The sequence below is a fragment of the Dama dama genome, chromosome 5 (assembly GCF_033118175.1).
Source record: "Dama dama isolate Ldn47 chromosome 5, ASM3311817v1, whole genome shotgun sequence".
Lineage (NCBI taxonomy): Eukaryota > Metazoa > Chordata > Mammalia > Artiodactyla > Cervidae > Dama > Dama dama.
In genome coordinates, this window is record NC_083685.1 from 99,941,308 (window position 1) to 99,961,318 (window position 20,011).

General features: G+C 45.8%; 1 protein-coding gene across 3 annotated transcripts in view; it reads left to right on the forward strand.

The window, feature by feature from the left end:
* Positions 1-20,011, forward strand: part of SHISA6 (shisa family member 6) — a 251,811-nt gene that overhangs the window by 11,563 nt on the left and 220,237 nt on the right. For all 3 annotated transcript variants that reach the window (XM_061141081.1, XM_061141082.1, XM_061141083.1), the window contains exon 2: positions 11,847-12,007. In XM_061141081.1, coding sequence (XP_060997064.1) covers positions 11,847-12,007 — 161 coding nt within the window. The remainder of the gene's footprint in view (positions 1-11,846; positions 12,008-20,011) is intronic.

Consider the following 20,011-nt stretch of genomic DNA (forward strand, 5'->3'; position numbering starts at 1 on the left):
ATTCCTCTCGGTGTCTTTGACCACCGAGGCCTCTGTCTCCATCTGTCCTTCTTTTGATTCCTCCTCTGTTGAGAGTTCTTTTATTCCTTTCCTCACTTCCTCTAGTTCTCCTTCTTAAACTTGTCCTGTCCTGCTGTAACTTCATTAGACTGCATCGATTCAGACTCTGCTAATTCAAAATTTATCCAAATGGGACTTCGGCTAAGTTGCTCTTCTTTTCTCTGTCTGATAAAAAGCTGTGACGAACAGATTAGTAGCTCAGACGAGACCGCAGGGATGGTACAGGGTGCGTCCACCAGGCAGAAAGACAGACTGTGTTCAAGCAGGCCCTTCTGCAGACAATCGGCATGCTAATTACAAATCATTCTTATCTGTTCAATAAAGTAGCTCTCCGAAGATCAATTTTTTTCTTTTCTTTTTTTTAGCCTAGTTGGTAATCCTGCGATGGCCCAGGAAGCCGTAAAAATGCATTTCCTTTCAAGTGTGTTATAATTTCCACGTCTGTGTTATTGAGTGGCATTACTAGCCCAACCCCATGTTATTGAGTGGGATTACTAGCCCACCCCATTACTAGCCCACCCCCAATCTGCTGGATTGGTGATGCTTGCCCATCGGGCTGCTTCAGATTCCCTTTTGAATTCCCTCTGGGCGCTCCTACTAATTTCCCTTCTTTTTGTTTTCTGTTCTTTTGTATTTCCCTGAGGTTCTCAATCTGTAAACTCTCTCGCCCTTGGCTTTGATGGATTATCCTACCACGTGGGGTTCCCCTCGCTCCCTTGGGCCACAGGAAGACCAGCTGGGCATGAGAGGCTAGGGACCTAGAAGCTGACAGGACGACTGGCCCTGTCTCTGAGTTTAAGAGGACAGAGATCTCTGTCTTGCCTCCGTCCGTTCTTCCCCTATTGTCTGTTCCCGCATTGCTGTCCCGACACCACTCTTTGGATTGACCAGGCAGCATTGCACCCACTGTTGGACAAGACAGGATGTCCTTTGTTATTGTTCAGCGGCTAAGTCTTGTCCGACTCATTCTGAAACTCCATGGACTGCAGCACGCCAGGCTTCCTTGTCCTTCACTCTCTCCTGGAGTTTGCTCAAACTCGAGTCCATTTAGCACACCACTCCAGTGTTCTTGCCTCGAGAACCCCGTGGACAGTATGATAAAGGATGTCCTTAGAGGCACCCTTACAGGAAAGGACCTTGGCCCCTTTCCCTTGGCCAGCTTCGGTGGCTCTCGAGGGACCCCTAGCTAAGCCCCCTTCCTCTCACTCCTGGAGGTCAGCATCCGTCTTTCTCTGCCTTAGAGCATTTCCTGAAAACAGGAAGCAGGCTCGTGGCAACTTCTGTCACTTTCTGTGCCCGTGACCAGGGCTCAGCCCTGCTCTGGCCTGTTGCCCTGCTCTGGGGTGGGGGACTCTCCAGTTGTGGAGGCGTGTTCTTCTCCGGCTCCTTCTGTTCTCAGCGCACCTGGGAGGCTCAGGTCCACAGAGATAACTCATGTCCTTACACACGCGGCAGCCCCGGGCTGCAGGAGAAAATGCATTTTCCTCGCACACTCCACTCATATAAGAATGCTCTCTGCACGTGGCCTCCTGCGAACGCTTGTCTTTAACATCTTAAACTCATGGACCCTCTTGGTTCCCAGGGGCAGATGACACATTTTAGTGCCTCTCCCTCTGGGCGCCAGATGTGTCTAGAGCTGGGGTTCCCTCTCCCCCTGGAGGTGGTGTGTTCCCTTCTTCGGACGCAATTCTCGTTCAATTAATTCTCGTGGGAAGCCAGGATTCACTTCCCTCTGAGGTCTGCCCACTGGAGCATGGGCTTCCCTGGTGGCTCAGCTGGTAAAGAATTCACCTGCAATGCAGGGGACCCTGGTTCGATTCCTGGGTTGGGAAGATCCCCTGGAAAAGGGATAGGCTACCCACTCCAGTGTTCTTGGGCTTTCCTGGAGGCTCAGTCGGTAAAGAATCTGTCTGCAATGCAGGAGACCTGGGTTCGATCCCTGGGTCGGGAAGATCCCCTGGAGGAGGGCCTGGCAACCCACTCCAGTATTCTTCCCTGAAGAATCCCCAAGGACAGAGGAGCCTGGTGGGCTACAGTCCATGGGGTCACAAAGAGTCGGGCATGACTGAGTGACTAAGTACAGTGGAGCAACCTCCACCCTTGGGTACCCCACCCTTTCAATAGTTGCATTGATGTGAAGGTACTTAAACTTGGAAATGACAACAATGTTAAAAAAAATTTTTTTAAGGAAGGAAAGAAGAAAGAGAAAAAAAAGAAAAAGGGATGTAGGAAGAAGAAAAAAAGAATAACTGAATCTTTTGCAGAAAATGTTGCCCTGATCCGTTTAACCCATTTGCCCTTTTAATGCCTGGACAGAATCCTTGTTTTGCTTTTTGCACCCTAGTGGAAGCCTGACTTGTGCTGGGCTCACAGGGAGGAACGGGCACTCAGCACTTGGCTTGCAGAATCCCAAGTTCAGAGTTTGGCAAAGCTGGTGTGTGACCAGATGCATTTCTGACCTCAGGCCTGAGTGGAAAATATGGGCTGTAGGTGGTCCCTTCCAGGATGACCCGTAGCCACAGGCCTGCCATGTGGCTCCCTCTCCACGGCAGGCGTTTTGCCATCTGGCTTGCCTGAGTCAGCTGCCTGGCTCCCCTCTTCCACCTGTATACATGTGCTTTCCTCGTGGTGCTATCGGCTGAGCCTCTGTAGATCCTGGGAGGTTGTATTTGGATTTATTTATTAGTCAAATATTTAGGTAGTGCTTACAAGGTACCGGGTTCTGTTCTAAGTGCTCTACAAGTACAAACTTGTTTAATCCTCGTAATAACCCTAAGAGCTGGACGTTATTTTGAGGCCTTAGCATTTTGGCCTTAGTTTTTCAGCAAGAACACAGAACCTCAGGGCACTTAAGCAGCCACCTCATGATCACCAATATCCTGAAAGTGAAGTGAGAAGTGTTAATCACTCAGTCGAGTCCAACTCTTTGTGACCCCATGGACTAGAGCTCTCCAGGCTCCTCTGTCCTCGGAATTCTCCAGGCAAAAATACTAGAGTGGGTAGCCATTCCCTTCTCCAGGGGAATCTTCCTGATCCAGGGATCGAACCTGGTTCCCCTGCATTGCAGGCAGATTCTTTACCGTCTGAATCAGCAGGAAAGACCCACCAATATCCTGGGTTGTCAGAATTCTGACCCAGGTACTCTGGCTCCAGACTCCCATATTTAGCTTGTAGGTTATAACCACCTTCCTCTTGCCTCTCCTATAGATTTATGCCTGTGCTTAATAGCAAATCAAGAAGATGACTCCAACAGTATCAACAATAAGAGCAGCGGCAGGTTCATATATTAGCTCATCTATCACCTGGCTGCCCAAGTGGTCTTGCTAACAGATCTTGGTAGCATTTCCATTTTCCCATTTCCAAAGGGTAGCTGCCCTTCACGCATTCAGATCTTTGATGCATGCTCAGACAATCCAAATGTTTCCAAAAAAATCTGCGCTTGATGTAGATGCTACCGCATTTCCTAGGCCTGGGTAGATTTTCACGTGATTTGTGAGACAAGGGGTGGTGCGTGGGGAAGAGACACTATTAGGGATGAATCACGGTTCCCGGGGATGTGCGTCGACTCGGTGCCAGGCCTGAGGCTGACCGTGGGGACAGGTGCCCACGGGGTTGCAGTGATTGCTCTGCTGGCCTGAAGAGCAAAGCCGGCCAGCTGAGCTTTCCCTTGCTAGGTTCGGCCGTGCTTGTTGGCCATGATGAATTCTGACTGGGCCGGGGACAACTTGGACCGTGGGGAACGGCTGGGCGCAGATGCACAAACATTGTTATCACAACAAAAGAGATTCTCGCCATCCATTCGGAGCCTCTGTGTATGTGGAGAGCAGTCTTGTGCGCACACAAAGCTGGCAGCTGTGTTTTTCAAGTGGACTGTGAGAGACCCAGGAAAAGGGAGAACTGAATCAAGCCATTCTCCTTGGTCCGTGTTTATTAAAAATATATTCACTTCAATTGTCTGGAGTGTGTGTTTCAGAGAATAAAAGCACCCTGGCTGCCCAGTAGATAAGAATGAAGCTGAGGGGAGAGAGGATGCTGGCTGTTTCCTCAGTGGCAGGGTCAAGTAAAAGCTCAGTCATCCAGGACTCAAATAACCAGGGTATTTCATTTAACCGGAGTAGAACATCTACCCTCTACTTTTAGGAGAAATAGCATAGAAGTAGCAATCAGAATCTTCCATGGTTCGTTCCGCAGTTTTTATAGGAATTCCATTTCCCAGCTTGTCTCCATTCTACTGAGTTTTCTCTGTGAAAAGAACTAAAGATTAGTTTGGTGGCCCTCTCATGGAAGAACCTTGCATTTTTTATAAGTAATTATATTCAGTATACTCTACTTAATTAGGCAGGAATGCTTTTAGAAAATTCTTCAAAAACAAGAGTGTTCTCATTAGTCTTTAGGAATAAAAAAACATTAACCAGAATAGCTTATTCATGGAATAGTTCATCTCTTTGGCCTTTTATCATCCCGATCCAAAAGCATAATTTTTTTTCCTGCTCCTCCGGAAAAGAGAAAGGTCCTGATTAAGAGTCTCAGCTCTCCAGCTTGCCTTGCTCTTGGTACTGAAAGATGCAATGAACACCAGCTAGACTGATTTCCTCTCTTCCATGGTATTTATGTGGCCCTGAGAGCCAGAGACTGGCAGAGGCAGAAGGCTGGTTTCCATTTGTTCTGCTTCAGTGAGCAGAAATATACAGGAGATCTTCATGGAAAGTATGTTAATTGAGATCAAAAAGACTTCTGAGATAAACTAAGTGTTCCTAGCTTCCCCACTTCATTTAAGGGGAACCTAAGTTTTCCTTTCTGCTCAATGAGTGGTGATCAGGACAAAACAGTTCCAGGTATTTTATGTGGCACTCTTCTGCCACATTTATTTTAAACTTGGAAACGCCACAAAGTCCTGGGACTTCTGGATGGAGGGCAAGAACTCCATAGAGTAGGGCTTGTGCAGAGCAGGGGTCTAATGAAGTGTATTGGTGTTCTACTCAAGGGTTTCATTTGATGGAAGATTGCCTGCGAGCACAATGTAAAAACTTTTATCGCTGTTGATTTTGACAGTGATGAAGAGAAATGGGCAGTTGGGTGACCACTGAGTTCTGTCTGGGTAGATTTTTCTACTAAAGATTGAACACACTGTACAATGTCATATTCAGAGACCATTGTAGGAACACAGTAGGTGAAAAAGTAAGTATGATTAAATGATGGAGGATTGGAAGGAAAGATGGATGGATGGGTAGATGAAAGGATGGATGAATGAATTGATGGAAGGATAGGTAGGTTGATGTTTGGGTAGATGGATGGGACGGATGGATGGATGAATAGATAGACAAATGGGTGAATGGATAATTCAGTGGTATAAAGTCAGCCTCTGTAGTTGAACCCACTTACATTTGAAATCAGGATTTACCGCTTATTAGCTGTGTGACCTTGGGCAAGATATCTAACATTTCTTAGTCTTAATTTTCTCATCAGTAAACTACAGTTACCAATAGCACCTACTCTATAGGGTCCTTTTGAAGATTATACAAGATCACACATCAAAGAGTTTAGCACTATGTCTGGCACATAATAATTGCTCAGTAAATTAAAGCCTTTAATTTCCTAAGCTGGCAGAACTATGAAGCAGAGTTATAACCAAGGTTTTGTTTACTTTTCTAATGTTGAGGGAATCGTTTGCCATTTTGAGACAGATTTCATGTCTTGAATGCAAGTAGCACACATCAGAATGTTGACTGGGCTTGGTCCCTACAGGGGTTGTGATAACTCAATACTTAGGAAAATGCAAACGCACTTTCATTCCTTGAGACCACTGACAACATTAACCAAGGTGTTAAGCGAATGAATAATTGGTCTTGACCTGAACACTCATTGACTAATTGTTTCTCCAAGCCCAAATATTAACTGGCATTTGCTAAATTAGCAGACTCAGCTGGAGAGACTGGGAGAACTCATTCAAGCTGACAATTCCTAGGAAAGGGAGATATATAAAAAAGGCAGTCGCAGTGAGCAGAAGGACATCAGAACTCCAGCAAAGAAGCCCTGGGTTGAAATTTCAGTTCCATTGATGTTTTGGTTCTAGAATTAGCCTGAGCCTCAGTTTCGTGTTTAAAATTGGGGTAACCATAGCTGCGAAGGTTCCAGGTTTGGTACAGGCACCGTGCTGGACAAGGCAGGTGAGGCCCTTAGAACCTGTTCAGTGTTCTCCACGTGTAAGATGCAGCTCAGCTCAGCAGATGGCTAACACACAAACAATGAGTCCTGAAGAACATGAACATTTTCTGGCTTGAGTGATCAGAATGACTGTTTTCCCTGCTCAGATTTGCTGCCCAATTAATTAACTCTCCCCTGCTTGCCACACATTCACGGAAGCCAAGGAATCCATGTGCGGCGAACCAAAACAATTAGGTAGATAATTCAGGCAAAAAGCATCACTTTGTTTCCTGTATCCAGATACTGCAGTGAAGTGGCTCTGGGGGAGGGGGAGGTTGGGGAGTTTGGATGAGCAGGACAAAGAACCAGATTCTTCAAGTTCTTAAATTAGAACCTCTGTAGTCGGCATGGGGGGTGGGGCTGCCCTTGGCTGGGAACCGGCTTCAGTCCTCACTGGCCAGTCTCTCCTCTTTCCCTGGGAAGGTCTCTTTCTGATCCCTTCTCCTCATCTCTTGCCTTTTGGATCTCTTTCTTTCTCTGAGTTTCTCTTTGACTCTGTGTCCCATTTTCTCTCTGGCTCCGTCTGCCTGCCTGTTTCTGACCCTTTGATTCTGTTCCCTGCCCCGCTCCCCGTCTCGTCGTCTCTGTTTACTCCATCATCTCTGAATCTTGCCCTCTGCCTCTCTCTGGCTCTGAGGCTCTGACTCTCTTCCCAAATATTTGGCTCCCTTTCTGTCCATCTCTCCCCCACCCTCACTTCCGTTCCCTCTCTTTCTCTACCTCTGTCCCTCTGTCGCTCCCTTGCTGTCTCTCTGTCACTGTCTGACCTTCTATCTCCCCAGTCTCTGCCCCTTCCTCCGATCCCTGAAAGAAACGGCTACTCTATCGCAAAATCCCCTTCATTCTTCCTCAGTGACCAGTTTTCTTTCCTACGGTGAGAAAGTAGCTCAGGCCTTAACCCATTTCCTCCGGCGTATCCAAATTAATTAGGTGAGGCTGGGATCGCACATTTCAGAATTAGAGTAATATTTATTGAGCACCCTGGAGAGAAGGGGATGGAAAGTGGAGAGGAACAGGAGTGAGGAGGGAGGTCATTGATTTGAGGAGCTGAGGGAAGGGGGTGTGAGATGATAGAGGGGGACCCAGCACCACCTGGGAACAAGGACCCCATTCCTAGCTGCCCGAGGGCTCCGGGCAAGGGGGAACCCTAGGGGGCGGTGCTCATGGAAGCAGAGAAGCCTGCTGTGGGTGTGGCCTCCTTGGGGCCACACAGTGCCGGGTCCCTGCAGCCTAGCTAGCCTGTCTGTTCAGCACGTGTCCTTCCCTTTCAACTGGGCAGCCCAACTCAGCCCTGCCAACAGGGCACCTGGAGAGGGTATCACGCAAGTCATTACCTTCAGGAGGAGACAGCATGGCTGTAACCCAGTTAAAACTCCTTCTCCAGCAGCAAGCAGGGATGCTCTGGGGCACCTGATGTTCTCCAGAGAGGCGTTTTCCCCCTCACTTCTCAGCCCTCCGCATCGGCACAACTTCTCAGGATTGAGTACCGAGAGCCACCCCCCATCCACCCCCAACCAACCCCAAGAGTCCTGATCCCAGGTTGAACATCTCTTCTCTGCCGGGTCCCCCTTGGCCAATAAGCCTGGAGTGAATCTGCTGTGGGCTTGCCATTTACACTGTCCATATGGACCAAAGGGATGCTGGGTTGAAAGCCCTACAAAGGCTGGGATGGAGATACTCTTCGCTCCTTTCTCTCTTTGAGAGAGAAATGGCTGAGCAATGTGCCAAGAAAGACCCAGAGATACACTGACGGGTCAGACACACAAGATCCCCTGAATTTCAAGATGTTCGTCTCAGTGTTGCCAGCCCTACTTGTCCCAGAGCCCCGCCCAGCGTCCCATCTTGGTAGATATTGCAGGAACTAGATTGCATTGCGCGTTAATCAAAGACCTGCTTCACATAGTGTTGTGTACATGTGGCTTAGAGTTTCTCAACCTTGCCAGCACTCTGGGTGGGATAATTCTTTGTGGGGGGTGGGCCGTGTGGGATGTTCAGCAACATCCTTGGCCTCCGCCCACCAGTAGCCAGTCGACTTCCCTCCCCAGTTTTGTGGCAACCAGAAAATGTCACCAGCCATTGCCAAGTGTTCCCTAAGGGGTGAAATCACTGTCATTCACGTAGATTTAGTCTTGACTTTCCAAAAACATGGACTTAACCACTTGACTCTGTTTTTCCTTCATAGATAAGAACTTGAGAGGCAAGATAAAGACAGAAAAAGAATATAAACTTTTTTTTTTTTTGGTAATAGTCACTTTATTGAGATGCAATTCACCTACTATAAAATTCATCCTTAAATTTAAAAGTGTTCAGTTCAGTGATTTTTGTACTTTTTCAGAGTTGTCCAACTATCACCACTGTCTGGTTTTAGAATATTTTCATCATTCCCCCAAAGAAAACCCATACCTATTTATAGTCATTCTCCATTAACCCCTCCATTAGCCCCTAGTAGCGCTTCCTTGGTGGCCAAGTGGTAAAGAATCCGCCTGCAAGTGCAGGAGATGCCAGTTTGATCCCTGGTCGGGAAGATCCCTTGGAGAAGGAAATGGCAGCCCGCTTCAGTATTCTTGCCTGGAAAGTCATGTGGACAGAGGAGCCTGGCAGGCTACAGTCCACAGGGTCACAAAGAGTTGGACACAACTGAGCAGCTAAACGGCAACAACAGCCCCTGGCAACCACCAGTCTACTTTCTGCCTCTATCGATCTGCCGAATCTGGGTATTTTATATACATAGAATCATAACCTGTGGTTTTTTGTGACTGGTTTCTTTCATGTAGCATGTTGTTTTCAAGGTCATTCATGTTGTAGCATATATCAAAGCATCTTGCTTTTTTAAGGCTGAATAATAATACTTTGTGTGAATACACAATATTTTATTAATCCATTCATCAGAAGATGGGCATTTGGGTTATTTCCACCTTTTGGCTATTGTTAATAATGCTGCTATGAACTTTCATGTACAAAGTTTGTGTAGGCATATGTTTTCATTTCTGTTGGGCATATACCTAGGAGTATTCTAATTGCTGGGCCATATGGAAACTCTATGTTTAATATTTGGAGGAACTGCCAAACTGTTTACCAAAGGGCCTGCACCATTTTGCATTCCCACCAGTAGTGTATGAAAGCTCCAATTTCTCCACATCCGTGCCAGTTTCTTTATGACCAATGTCTTTTGGTCATAGCTATCCTGGTGGGTGTGAACATGTATCATATTGTGTTTTTGATTTGTACTTTCAAATGTTGAGCTACTTACTTTTCATGCCTGTACCTTGTTTGGAGCAATGTTTAATTATATCTCATCCATTTTTAAATTGTGTTGTTTGTTTTTTATTGCTGAATTATAAGAGTTCTTTAAATATTCTGAATGCATATCTCTTAGCAGAAATATGATTTGCAAGTATTTTCTCCCATTCTCTGGGTTGTCTTTCATTTTCTTTGTGCTATTTTCTGATGTAGAAATGTTTTTAGTTTTGATGAAGTCGAGTCTGCAAATTTTTTCTTTTGTTCCTTGTGCTTGGGTGTCATATCTAAGAAACCTTTGCCAAATCTGAGGTTATAGAGACTGACTTCTCAACTTTCTTCTGAGAGCATATAGTGTTAGCTCTAATATTTAGGTTTATGATCCATTTTGAATTAATTGCTACATATGGTGTGAGATGAGGGTGCAGTTTTATTCTCTGCGTGTGGACGTCCATTTGTTGAAGAGACTTCTTTTCCAGTGATCATGGCGTACTTGTCGAAAATCAGTTGAACATAGGTTTATTTCTGGACTCTTCAATTTGATTCCACTGGTCTGTACTTCTGTTGTAACTTTTAACTCGCTATTTCCTTACCATGGAAAAATGGTAGGAAAGTGTCTTTCATAAATAGGGTGAAGGAGTCTAGGTAATTTGCGTGGATGTATGGTTAAAAATATATATATAAAATATTGATCACATTTTGGAATTAAAAGGGATCTTCGAGGTCATGTTATTCTAAACCGTTTGTTTTGCTGCTGGGGAATAAAAAGATTAAATTTCAATTTCAGTGGCTAACAAATCTGTCTGAAGATTCACAGCTCATCAGTGGCAGAGCTGGTATTAGAACCCAGATCTCTCGATTTTGTGGGGCAGTGTTTTTTTCTTATTGCCAGGCCCCAGGTCTGCCTGAAGTTCCTTTACCAAGCTAGCGAGGTTCTGTCTTCCCCTCCTCACTTCTTGGTCCACAGAAGTGAATGAGGTGGTGACGTGTGTGCGCTTTCCCTCCTAGAGCCTGAGGAAAAAAAAGCAAGCCAGCATGGGGAAAGCATTTGGAAAATCTGAAATTGCTGTATAAATGCCACTAAATGATACGATTGCCAGCTTGCTGCTCCTCTCCTAGGAAGGTTCAGCATGTCAGAGGCAGAATAATGAAAGGAAACAATTCACTCTCAGACTCCTTTTTAAACTGCTGTGGTTGTCACTTTTCAAGGAAGGGGGCCGAGTTGCGGGGAGCTAGAAGGAAGCCTTGGGGTGGGCTGGGTGTGGCCTGATCTCAGGTGGGCTGGACTGGCTGGGAGAGGGCTGGAAGCACAGTGCCTCACCCACGCCTGAGGGACAGCCCAGGTACATGGAAGAGTCCTTGCCCCGCCCATGCAAAGAACTGGGCACCTGACCCTGAAATGACCATGTCCCATGGTGGTCCCTTGGGTCTCCTCAGAGCATCCTGTGTGTCCCCGTTTTCTACCAACAGTAGTATCACCTGTGATAGTCACCTGCAGAGGGAGTCTTGTTCCAAACCAGGTGTGGGAATGATTTCCCCTAAATGCTGAGCCCCTAGATGGTCGGAACTGTGTCCTGTTTACCCTGGTCTCTGCCGTGACTGAGGCACACAGTCCTTAATTAATGCACATTTGGTGTTGAGTGAATGAAACCTGCTCTTGTGGTACCGGGACCCTTGCAGAGGGCGTGGACCTCTCTAGCAGCATCTCTGTACATGTCTCTTTCCTCTTGTGTATTTTTCTCTCTCTATGTTTGTGATTGCTCCGTCCTCTAAGCTCCAGCTGCATTCACTGCCTGCACCGTCCTTGTATTCTGATATTTATCATTTTATCTGTACGTCCTGTCTTTGCAGCTAAAGCACCCCTTTCTGGACCACGGGAGCTGTATTTTGTACTTATTTAGGTCACCCGTATAGATACACTCTCCTCGGTGTGTGTCTTTCGATGGGGAGGTTGATCCCCCTGATATTAATTACTTGCCACTGAACTGGAGGCCAACAGTGACCACCTTTCATTGCAGTGGCATTCCTCACGGCACCTCCTGTAGTATCTGCCTGGCATAGGGGCTTCTTTGGGGAGCCAGCATTTTGAAAGGGCTCAGAGTTCATTGGTATGAAATGAACCAAAGAAAGAAACCACAATCACAACCTTTTAATACCTGTCCCACCAGGCATGGCAGCCTCTCCCCTATATCCCCACTGGGCCCAACACCAGATGATGCTGTGGCTGTAACTGAATACTGGGTCTCCATCCATCAAAGGGCCAGTGAAAGTCACCCACCCAGCTTCCTTTGTGGTTGTGCTCACTGGCTTGGTGAATCTCACTGTGTGATCTCTTTCTCTTTCAGGGCTCTGGCTGACATCCTAAGACAACAGGGACCAATCCCCATAGCACACTGTGAAAGAGAAACTATCTCGGCCATCGATAGCTCTCCCAAAGAGAACACGCCGGTCCGATCGTCCTCCAAAAACCACTACACCCCCGTGCGCACGGCCAAGCAGACTCCAGGTAAGTGAGCGCTGATCACTTTGCGTCTCTGCTGAGGCTGGTGAGAGGGTTCTGTGGTGTTTCTGCTTCAGCCGGGCAGGTCGTGGAACCCTGACCTGGTGGGCTTGTGGAAGAGTCTGGGGACTGTCCCTCCTGGGGAGAGAGTGGCATGGGAGACCGCCGCCAGTGAGTGTCTGGGCTGGAGGAGAGCTGATTGTTTAGGGCTTCTGTGATCTCGTGAGTGTCTGCATAATTCTCTTCCCTGGAAGGAACTTGCGGCAGCCTTGGGGGTGAGGTATAGTCACCGTCTTGTCCACGTGGTGGGAAGGCAGATCTTTCACAAGAAGTGGCTGCAGTCAGAGACTGCTCAACTGTTGGAATCTCAAAAAGCATTTCCTGTGGGTAGGGATTATGCCTGTGTTGTAGGATAACCCTTTCCTGTGCTCTGTGGAATCTCTGAATATGTGAGTTGCTGTGTGATAGCAATATGCTGGTATTCTTCCACTTGGTCATCACTGTAACCCATATGGAACAATGAACAAAACAAGGGAATAACAATAAATAATGTAACCTCACATGTATGGGGATCTTGCTGTGTGCCAAGTGTTATGCTGATCATTTTACATGAATTGTCTTACTTATTTTTCACAGCAGCCTTTGACGTGCTTATATTATCCTCTTTTTATATATGGAACAGAAAGGCTCAATGATTTTCCCAAGGACATATGGTTAGTATGAAAGCAAGCCTGGATTCAAACTGAGGCATGTAGGTAACAACAGTCAGGTCTAGAAAACCCTAGTATCCTAATCCAGTTTAGGACATTACTTTCTCAGAGTTTCTGAGAGGACTGTCCCCTTACAAGAGTAACTGGGAAGGTCATCTCTCATTGTGAGCATTACCAGACAGCCTACTACTAACCCCAATCTCAGACATGGCTTCTGTGTTGATACTTGGATCTGAAAGTGTCACATCTGTCACCCTATAGCTCTTCAGAGGCTGTCGGGTCTGAACTAAACCTGCAATAAAGATATGCAGTCACTAGGTGGCAATAGGTATGTTTCGAATTCAAACTGTAGCAGACATGCTATTGAGAGCAAATTTATTAAATGAGAAATCACATACTTGCCTTTGAGGTAATAGAGTTAAGTCTTTTGAGACTGTGATAAAAATCAAGGACATTCACCTCCCCCAAATATACACATATGAATATATATTTGATCCAACATGTTGTGTAGGGTTTACAAGGTTCTTCCAAAGTTAAAAGTCTCTGATTTAAAATTAAAGATGAGAAATCCACGCTTGCAAAAATTTTAAGGTGCATTTTTAGCCTGAATATCATAAATGTTTAAAATGTAAGTAATAGAAGGAACTGGCAAAAACCTCGAGACCAGTGATTATCTCCCTTGCTGCATATTAGAATCACCTGGGGAAGCTCTTAAAAATGCTGATGATGCTGGTGTCTGGGTCCCACCAATTAACCAGAGTTTCTGGGGATGCTGCTGGCAGCAGTATTTTAAAAAATCACTCGAAAGTGATTCTAACACACAGACAGAATAAAAAGCCACTTGTCCAGATGGATTCCTTTATTTTATGAATGAAAACACTGAAAGGCTGTGCCAGTCGTCCTCAAATTTGGCTTCACGCTGGAATCACCTTGGGAGCTTTAAAAATTAAGAGTACCTGGGCCTCACCTCCAGAGATTATAATTTAATTGATGTGGGGGTGTGGCCTGAGCAGGAAGTGGGGGGCATGTTTCTTTATAATAGGTTGTTGCCGTTCAGTTATGTCCAACCCTTGGCGACCCGTGAACTGCAGCACTCCAGGCTTCGCTGTCCTTTACTATCTCCCTGAGTTTGCTCAGACTCATGTCTGTTGAGTCGATGGTGCCATCCAACCATCTCATCCTCTGTCCCTGCACTTCTCCTCCTACCTTCAATCTTTCCCAGAGTCATGGTCTTTTCCAGTGAGTTGGCTCTTTGTATCAGCTGGCTAAAGTATTGGAGCTTCAGCTTCAGCATCAGTCCTTCCAATGAATATTCAGGGTTGATTTCCTTTAGGATTGACTGGTTTGGTCTCTTTGCAGTCCAAGGGACTCTCAAGAGGCTTCTCCAGTACCACAGGTGATTTTAATATGGAGCAAAGTTTGGGGAATCACTGAGCTGTGGAAATTGCAGAAAGGTGCCATTCTAATTTATTGTTGATTGTCTAATTTAAACTTGGTATTGTGACCATCTGCAAGGGGGCATTTCTGTTTCTCCAAAGACTCATGGTTTGAAGTCAGGCTCTTCCAGAATCTTGTCTATGGTTTTGGAACTTCAGGTCACTCTGGTACCCAAAGCATTCCTGGAAGTTTATCTTCATCCCTGTCTGTTCCGCCTTTCTCTGCCTCATTCACAAACCAGATAGTTGCCAGTCATTGAGTCTAGATGAAGTGTACAGTCTTGATTTGCCCTTAAATGCCTTTCACTGGTCCTGAAGATCTGTCTTTTCTTCTGGTTTCTGTATATATCCTTTCCTCTGTTGATCTGAGAAGAGAAGCTTATAGTTAAATGATTCACTCCTTTGTTTTGAGAAATCCCTCCCTATATTTCTCAATTTGGAACTCTTCACTTGGCTTTTAGAGATGCGAATTGTTCCCTGGCCCAGAATGCATTCTCAATGGTGATACTTAGATTTAAAAGCAATTTCATAACCATCTGCAATGTCTACAACTTCTAATGGATGCAACTGCTTTTCTGAATCCTTTGCCACAGAAGACTGCATTTCGAGCAGAAGTTTAAATAGAACTTTGTATAAGTGTTCAAAGTAGAGACGTGTTGTGGTTTCACCACTGGTCAAATCAACAGATCACTGATCAGAGGAGTATTGTGGCAAGAGTTTTGTTGGGGGATCTTGAGAAGACATCCAGAAACCTCAGGAGGCATCATAGCCTATGAGTGTGGACCAGCCACATCAGTATCACTTGAAAGTTTTTGAGAAATGCAGAATCTCAGGCTCCCATCTCACCTGCTTGAGGAGAATTTGCATTTTCATGAGGTCACGTAGCAAGTAACATTTAAGAAGCCTTGACACAACATGGGCTGTGACATAAATACCTCAGTTTTTTTTCTTTTCTTCCCCTTTCACATGCTGCATATGTGACTTTGGCAAGTTTCTTTGCCTTTCTAAATTTCTTCATCTGCCTTGAGGCTAATAGTACAGCTGTGTCAGTTCAGTTCAGTTCAGTCACTCAGTCGTGTCTGACTCTTCACAACCCCACGGACTGCAACATGCCAGGCCTCCCTGTCTATCACCAACTCCCGGAGTTTACTCAAACTCATGTCCATTGAGTTGGTGATGCCATCCAACCAGCTCATCCTCTGTCGTCCCCTTCTCCTCCCACCTTCAATCTTTCCCAGTATCAGGGTATTTTCAAATGAGTCAGTTCTTCTCATCAGGTGGCCAAAGTATTGGAGTTTTAGCTTCAACATCAGTCCTTCCAATGAACATCCAGGACTGATTTCCTTTAGGATGGACTGGTTGGATCTCCTTGCAGTCCAAGGGACTCTCAAGAGTCTTCTCCAACACCACAGTTCAAAAGCATCAATTCTTTGGCACTCAGCTTTCTTTATAGTCCAACTCTCACATCCATATGTGACCACTGGAAAAACCATAGCCTTGACTAGACGGACCTTTGTTGGCAAAGTAATGTCTCTGCTTTTCAATATGCTATCTAGGTTGGTTATGACTTTTCTTCCAAGGAGTAAGTGTCTTTTAATTTCATGGCTGCAATCACCATCTGCAGTGATTTTTGAGCCCCCCAAAATAAAGTATGTCACTGTTTCCACTGTTTCTGCATCTATTTTCCATGAAGTGATGGGACTGGATGCCATGATCTTAGTTTTCTGAATGTGTAGAGTTGTTTAATGAGTTAAACTAAGGAGATCACTTAAAATAGATCCTGAACATAGCAAATCTCTATATCAGCCATAATGGGGCTATGGAAGTATATTCACAACTCAAGGCAAATAAATCAAATTAATGAGAGAAATATAGGCATTGGTGTCCTTAGACCAGGAAGGATCCATGGGGCTATATCCAGGATGAAAGCCCCTGGCCCTAAGCCTTCTGTGCTTGCCCCTGCCTGCAGCACATCCTCTGAGGATGAAGGGGCTTTGGAGGGCTTTATGGGGCTCTTGCATGTCGAAAGCACAGGCTTGTTTGGTTTAGGGAGTGGGATGAGGATCCTGCCTTAATAATAGTAAAAGCAATGATACCACGAATGTGGAGTACCCACTCTTTCTGGCTAGTCTGTTAGTTACTTTATTTATAATGCAAAGGGGATCCTGCAACATTTCATAGCTATAACATCTCTTATTTTCACATTGGCAGAAAATTCCTCTTTCCTTCCAGAAGAGCCCTTTATCTTAACTCTTCTAGAAATCCCTCTCCAGTTTTAAAGGGAGCTTTAATACTGGACAGTTACTTTGGACACGGAAAATCAGTGAAGCCCATCTCCATCTCCCGCCTCTCAAATCTGGCTGCCTCTAGACTCTCACTACTCAAAGTGTGGTCCATGGACCAGTAGTGACTGCATCCCATGAGAACTTGTTAGAAGTGTAGACTCTTGGGCCTGTCCCCTGACCTAGTGATCCAGAATCTGCATTTTAACAAGATCTTTAGGCAATTTGTGCACATATTAAAGTTGGAGAAGATCCCATTAGAACCACGAGCCTCAGCCCTGATGACACACAGGAATGATGTAAGCAATTCTGGTGACACTAATGCCTGGCCCTTACCTCCCAGGATTCTGATTGAATTGGTCTGGGGTAGAATCTGGATGTTAGTATTTTTCAAAAACTTCCCACATGATTCCATTGTTCAACAAACCAAGAACCAGAGCTAAAGGGAGATTGTCAAATAAGAAAAATGTCCTCAAGGACTGCAGAGTTTGAATTCACATCAAGACTCACAAAGATGTTGCTTGGCTGGTCCTTCTTAGTGAGCTGCAGGGGTAAGTCTTCTCCATGGCAGGTGGGCTGAAGGAGCGGAGGATTTGGGCTCATCTGAGAGAGGGAGGGGTCAGTCTGTAGCTATGACTGGAGACCCCTGGGCAGAAGTAGGTGTGAATAAAAATACAGCACCCCCCCCCCCCCACCATCCATGGATTCAACCAAGCTCAGATCCTGTCTGTGTTTACCATCCAAGGTTGGCTGAATCCTTGGATCTGGAAGCTGCAGGTACAGAGGGTTGACTATGGGACTTGAGTATCCATGGAATTTGGCTTCCCTTGCAGTTTCTGGAACCATCCCTTGGATACCAGGGGCTGACTGCATCAGAATTGAATGGCAGACTGGGCACAGCTGGGCATCATGATATGTTCTGTATCTGGAACTACAGGTCCCTGAGCCCAGGATCTCAGAGGCTTGCAGGGGGCTTGCGTGACCTTCAAGAATGGGGAGGAGTGGGGACCTTGCTTGTTCAGCTGGTCTGATTCATTCCTAAAGAACCTGTCTTGGGACAACTCAGGGTTGTAGGGGTACCCATCCCTCGGATATCATGTGCTGGGGTTCCAAAGTCTTGATAACCAACTTACCATCATCAAGAGTGGCGTCTGCTAGAGGGAATAAATATTTATGCCGCAGCTCCACACCACTGGGAGTTGTGTACGTTAGTTATCAGTCCTCTGCCTCCTGTCAAAGCCGCCTGCATTAATGGCAGACCAAGGGAGCCAAGGGGCATGCCTCCAAGCTTCATGGAGACCAAGAATGGGGCTGGACAGTTGACAGAGGGGCTCTCAGTTACAACGCTGCATAACCCAGCCCCTCAGTGCTTCCTTGAGCTCAGACCCTATTACCTTCTGCCTTTCTCTTTGGGATCCAGACATCTGACCCTCTTCAAGTCAACGTGTTCTTGCCTTGGGGTATTTCCCCTTCTCTTTGGTGGCCAGAAATTGTCCAGCATCAGATATTTGTGCTATGAAAGTTGATGCTCACAAGAGGTTGACAACCTTTCCTAACCTCCTCATCTGCTCCTGTCCCCTGCTTCATTTTCTCCTGGGCACCTACACCATCTAACACCGTAGACTGATAAGATCACTAGTTTATTGTCTCCGTCCCTATCAGAATGTAAGCTCCATGTAGGCAAGGGTTCGTCTTATTCTCTGTGGCATCTTAGATCCAAGAGCATTCCCTGGAAGCTCATTGTTACAGCTCAGTGAGTATTTGCACGTACTGTCAAGATGGTCCTTCACTTGGAAAGATGGAGGAGCCAGACCGCAGGCGTTAGTGACCTGCCTGAATGCTGCAGAGATTTCATCACGGTTGTGTGACCCTCTGCTGCCCTGTCTGCAAAACTAGTGTAGAGTTGGCCACACTGACAGCCCACGGGGCTGGTTATACAGTGGGGAGCTGAGCTGGGAGGTGCCCAGGCTTCACCCCACAGCCTTTCTCCTCCCATCCTGGGGCTGACCCAGGACTCCAGGTTCAGTGTGGCCAGAGGGTAGGAGCTTTGCTTACTTCTATCTGTAGAATGGGTTAATAGTAGTGCTTCCCTCCTAGGGCTGCTGTGGGGAGTAAAGGAGTGTTAATACCATCAGAGCAGCATCTGATAGAAACACTGTTTCAAGCCTGCACTTCTTCCTCTGGTGGTCACCAGGCCACCTGTGGCTGTTTGTAGAGTGCTTGAAATGTGTTTCAGGGCCTCACAAGATTTCAGAGTCAGTGTGAAAAAAGAAAGAATGTTAAAATAGCTTCATAATTTTTTATATTGATTACATTTGAAATGATAATATTTTGGATATATCAGGTTAAATAGAATCTATTATTAAAATTAATTTCATCTATTTTTTTTCATTTTTTAACATGATGACTAAGAAATGTGGACTTAGCTATGTGGATCATATCTATGATTTGCATCTCATTGACACTGGACGGGGCTAGTTTAAACGTTAGTAGTGTGGGGACCATCCCTAACGGTCCAGTGGTTAAGACTCCATGCTTCCAATGCAGGGGGCCTGGGTTGGATCCCTGGTCAGGGAAGTAAGATCCCACTTGCTGCATGGCCAAAGATTAAATAAATAAAGTTTTACAAACGTTAGTGGTGCAGAGTGTCTCTTTGAGTTGAAATTTAGGTCTTGAATAGAAAATCCTGTCTGTTTGGGGAGCTTACACTGTAATGGAGGAGATGTCAATAGGTAAATAATTTCAGAGAGTGCAAAATGCTCCGGGCACAGGCAGGCAGGTGATGTGTTAGAGGAAGGCTGGGGAAAGGGAGGCCTGTTTTTAAAACATTTATTTTTCTTGAAATATACTTGATTTACAATGTTATGTTAATGTCTGCGGTATAGCAAAGTGACTCAGTTATACCTATGTATGCATTCTTTTTCATATTCTTTTATGTTATGGTTTATCACAGGATATAGAATATAGTCCCCTGTGCTATACAGTAGGACCTTGTTGTTTATCCACCCTACATATAATAGTTTGCATCTGCTCATCCCAAACTCCTAATCCATCCCTCCCCACCCTCTTTCCCTTGGCACTGTGATAGTGTGGTCCTAGGAGGTGGCATTTGAGCTGGTACCTGACTGACAGGGAGGAGCCAACCATGGGGACATACAGAAGAAGAACATTCTAGGCAGAGGGAGCAGCAAGTCCAAAGGCCTTGAGGCTGGAGCGCACCTGGCTGTTCATGAAACCAAAAGCAGACACAGGTGTCGAGTGTGGTCAGTGAAGGAGTGGCAGGTGCATGTTGAGAATGGAGGGGTAGACATGGGCCAGCTACGCATGGTCTTGGAGGCCATGGTAAGGAGCGTGGATCTAATTTAACTATGCTGATCTGATGTCTGGTATAGTAAGATAGCCTTGGTTGCTGAGTAGTAGACGTGGACTCTGTTGAGAACCAGGATAACCTGTTCTTGTAGTTTACTTGCTAAGTCATGTTTGACTCTTTGTGACGGACACAGCGCCTTAGACGGCTCGGCCATCCTGACACATAGGATAACCAGTTAGCATTTCTAATAGAAAGGTGGGTTAATGAGAGAG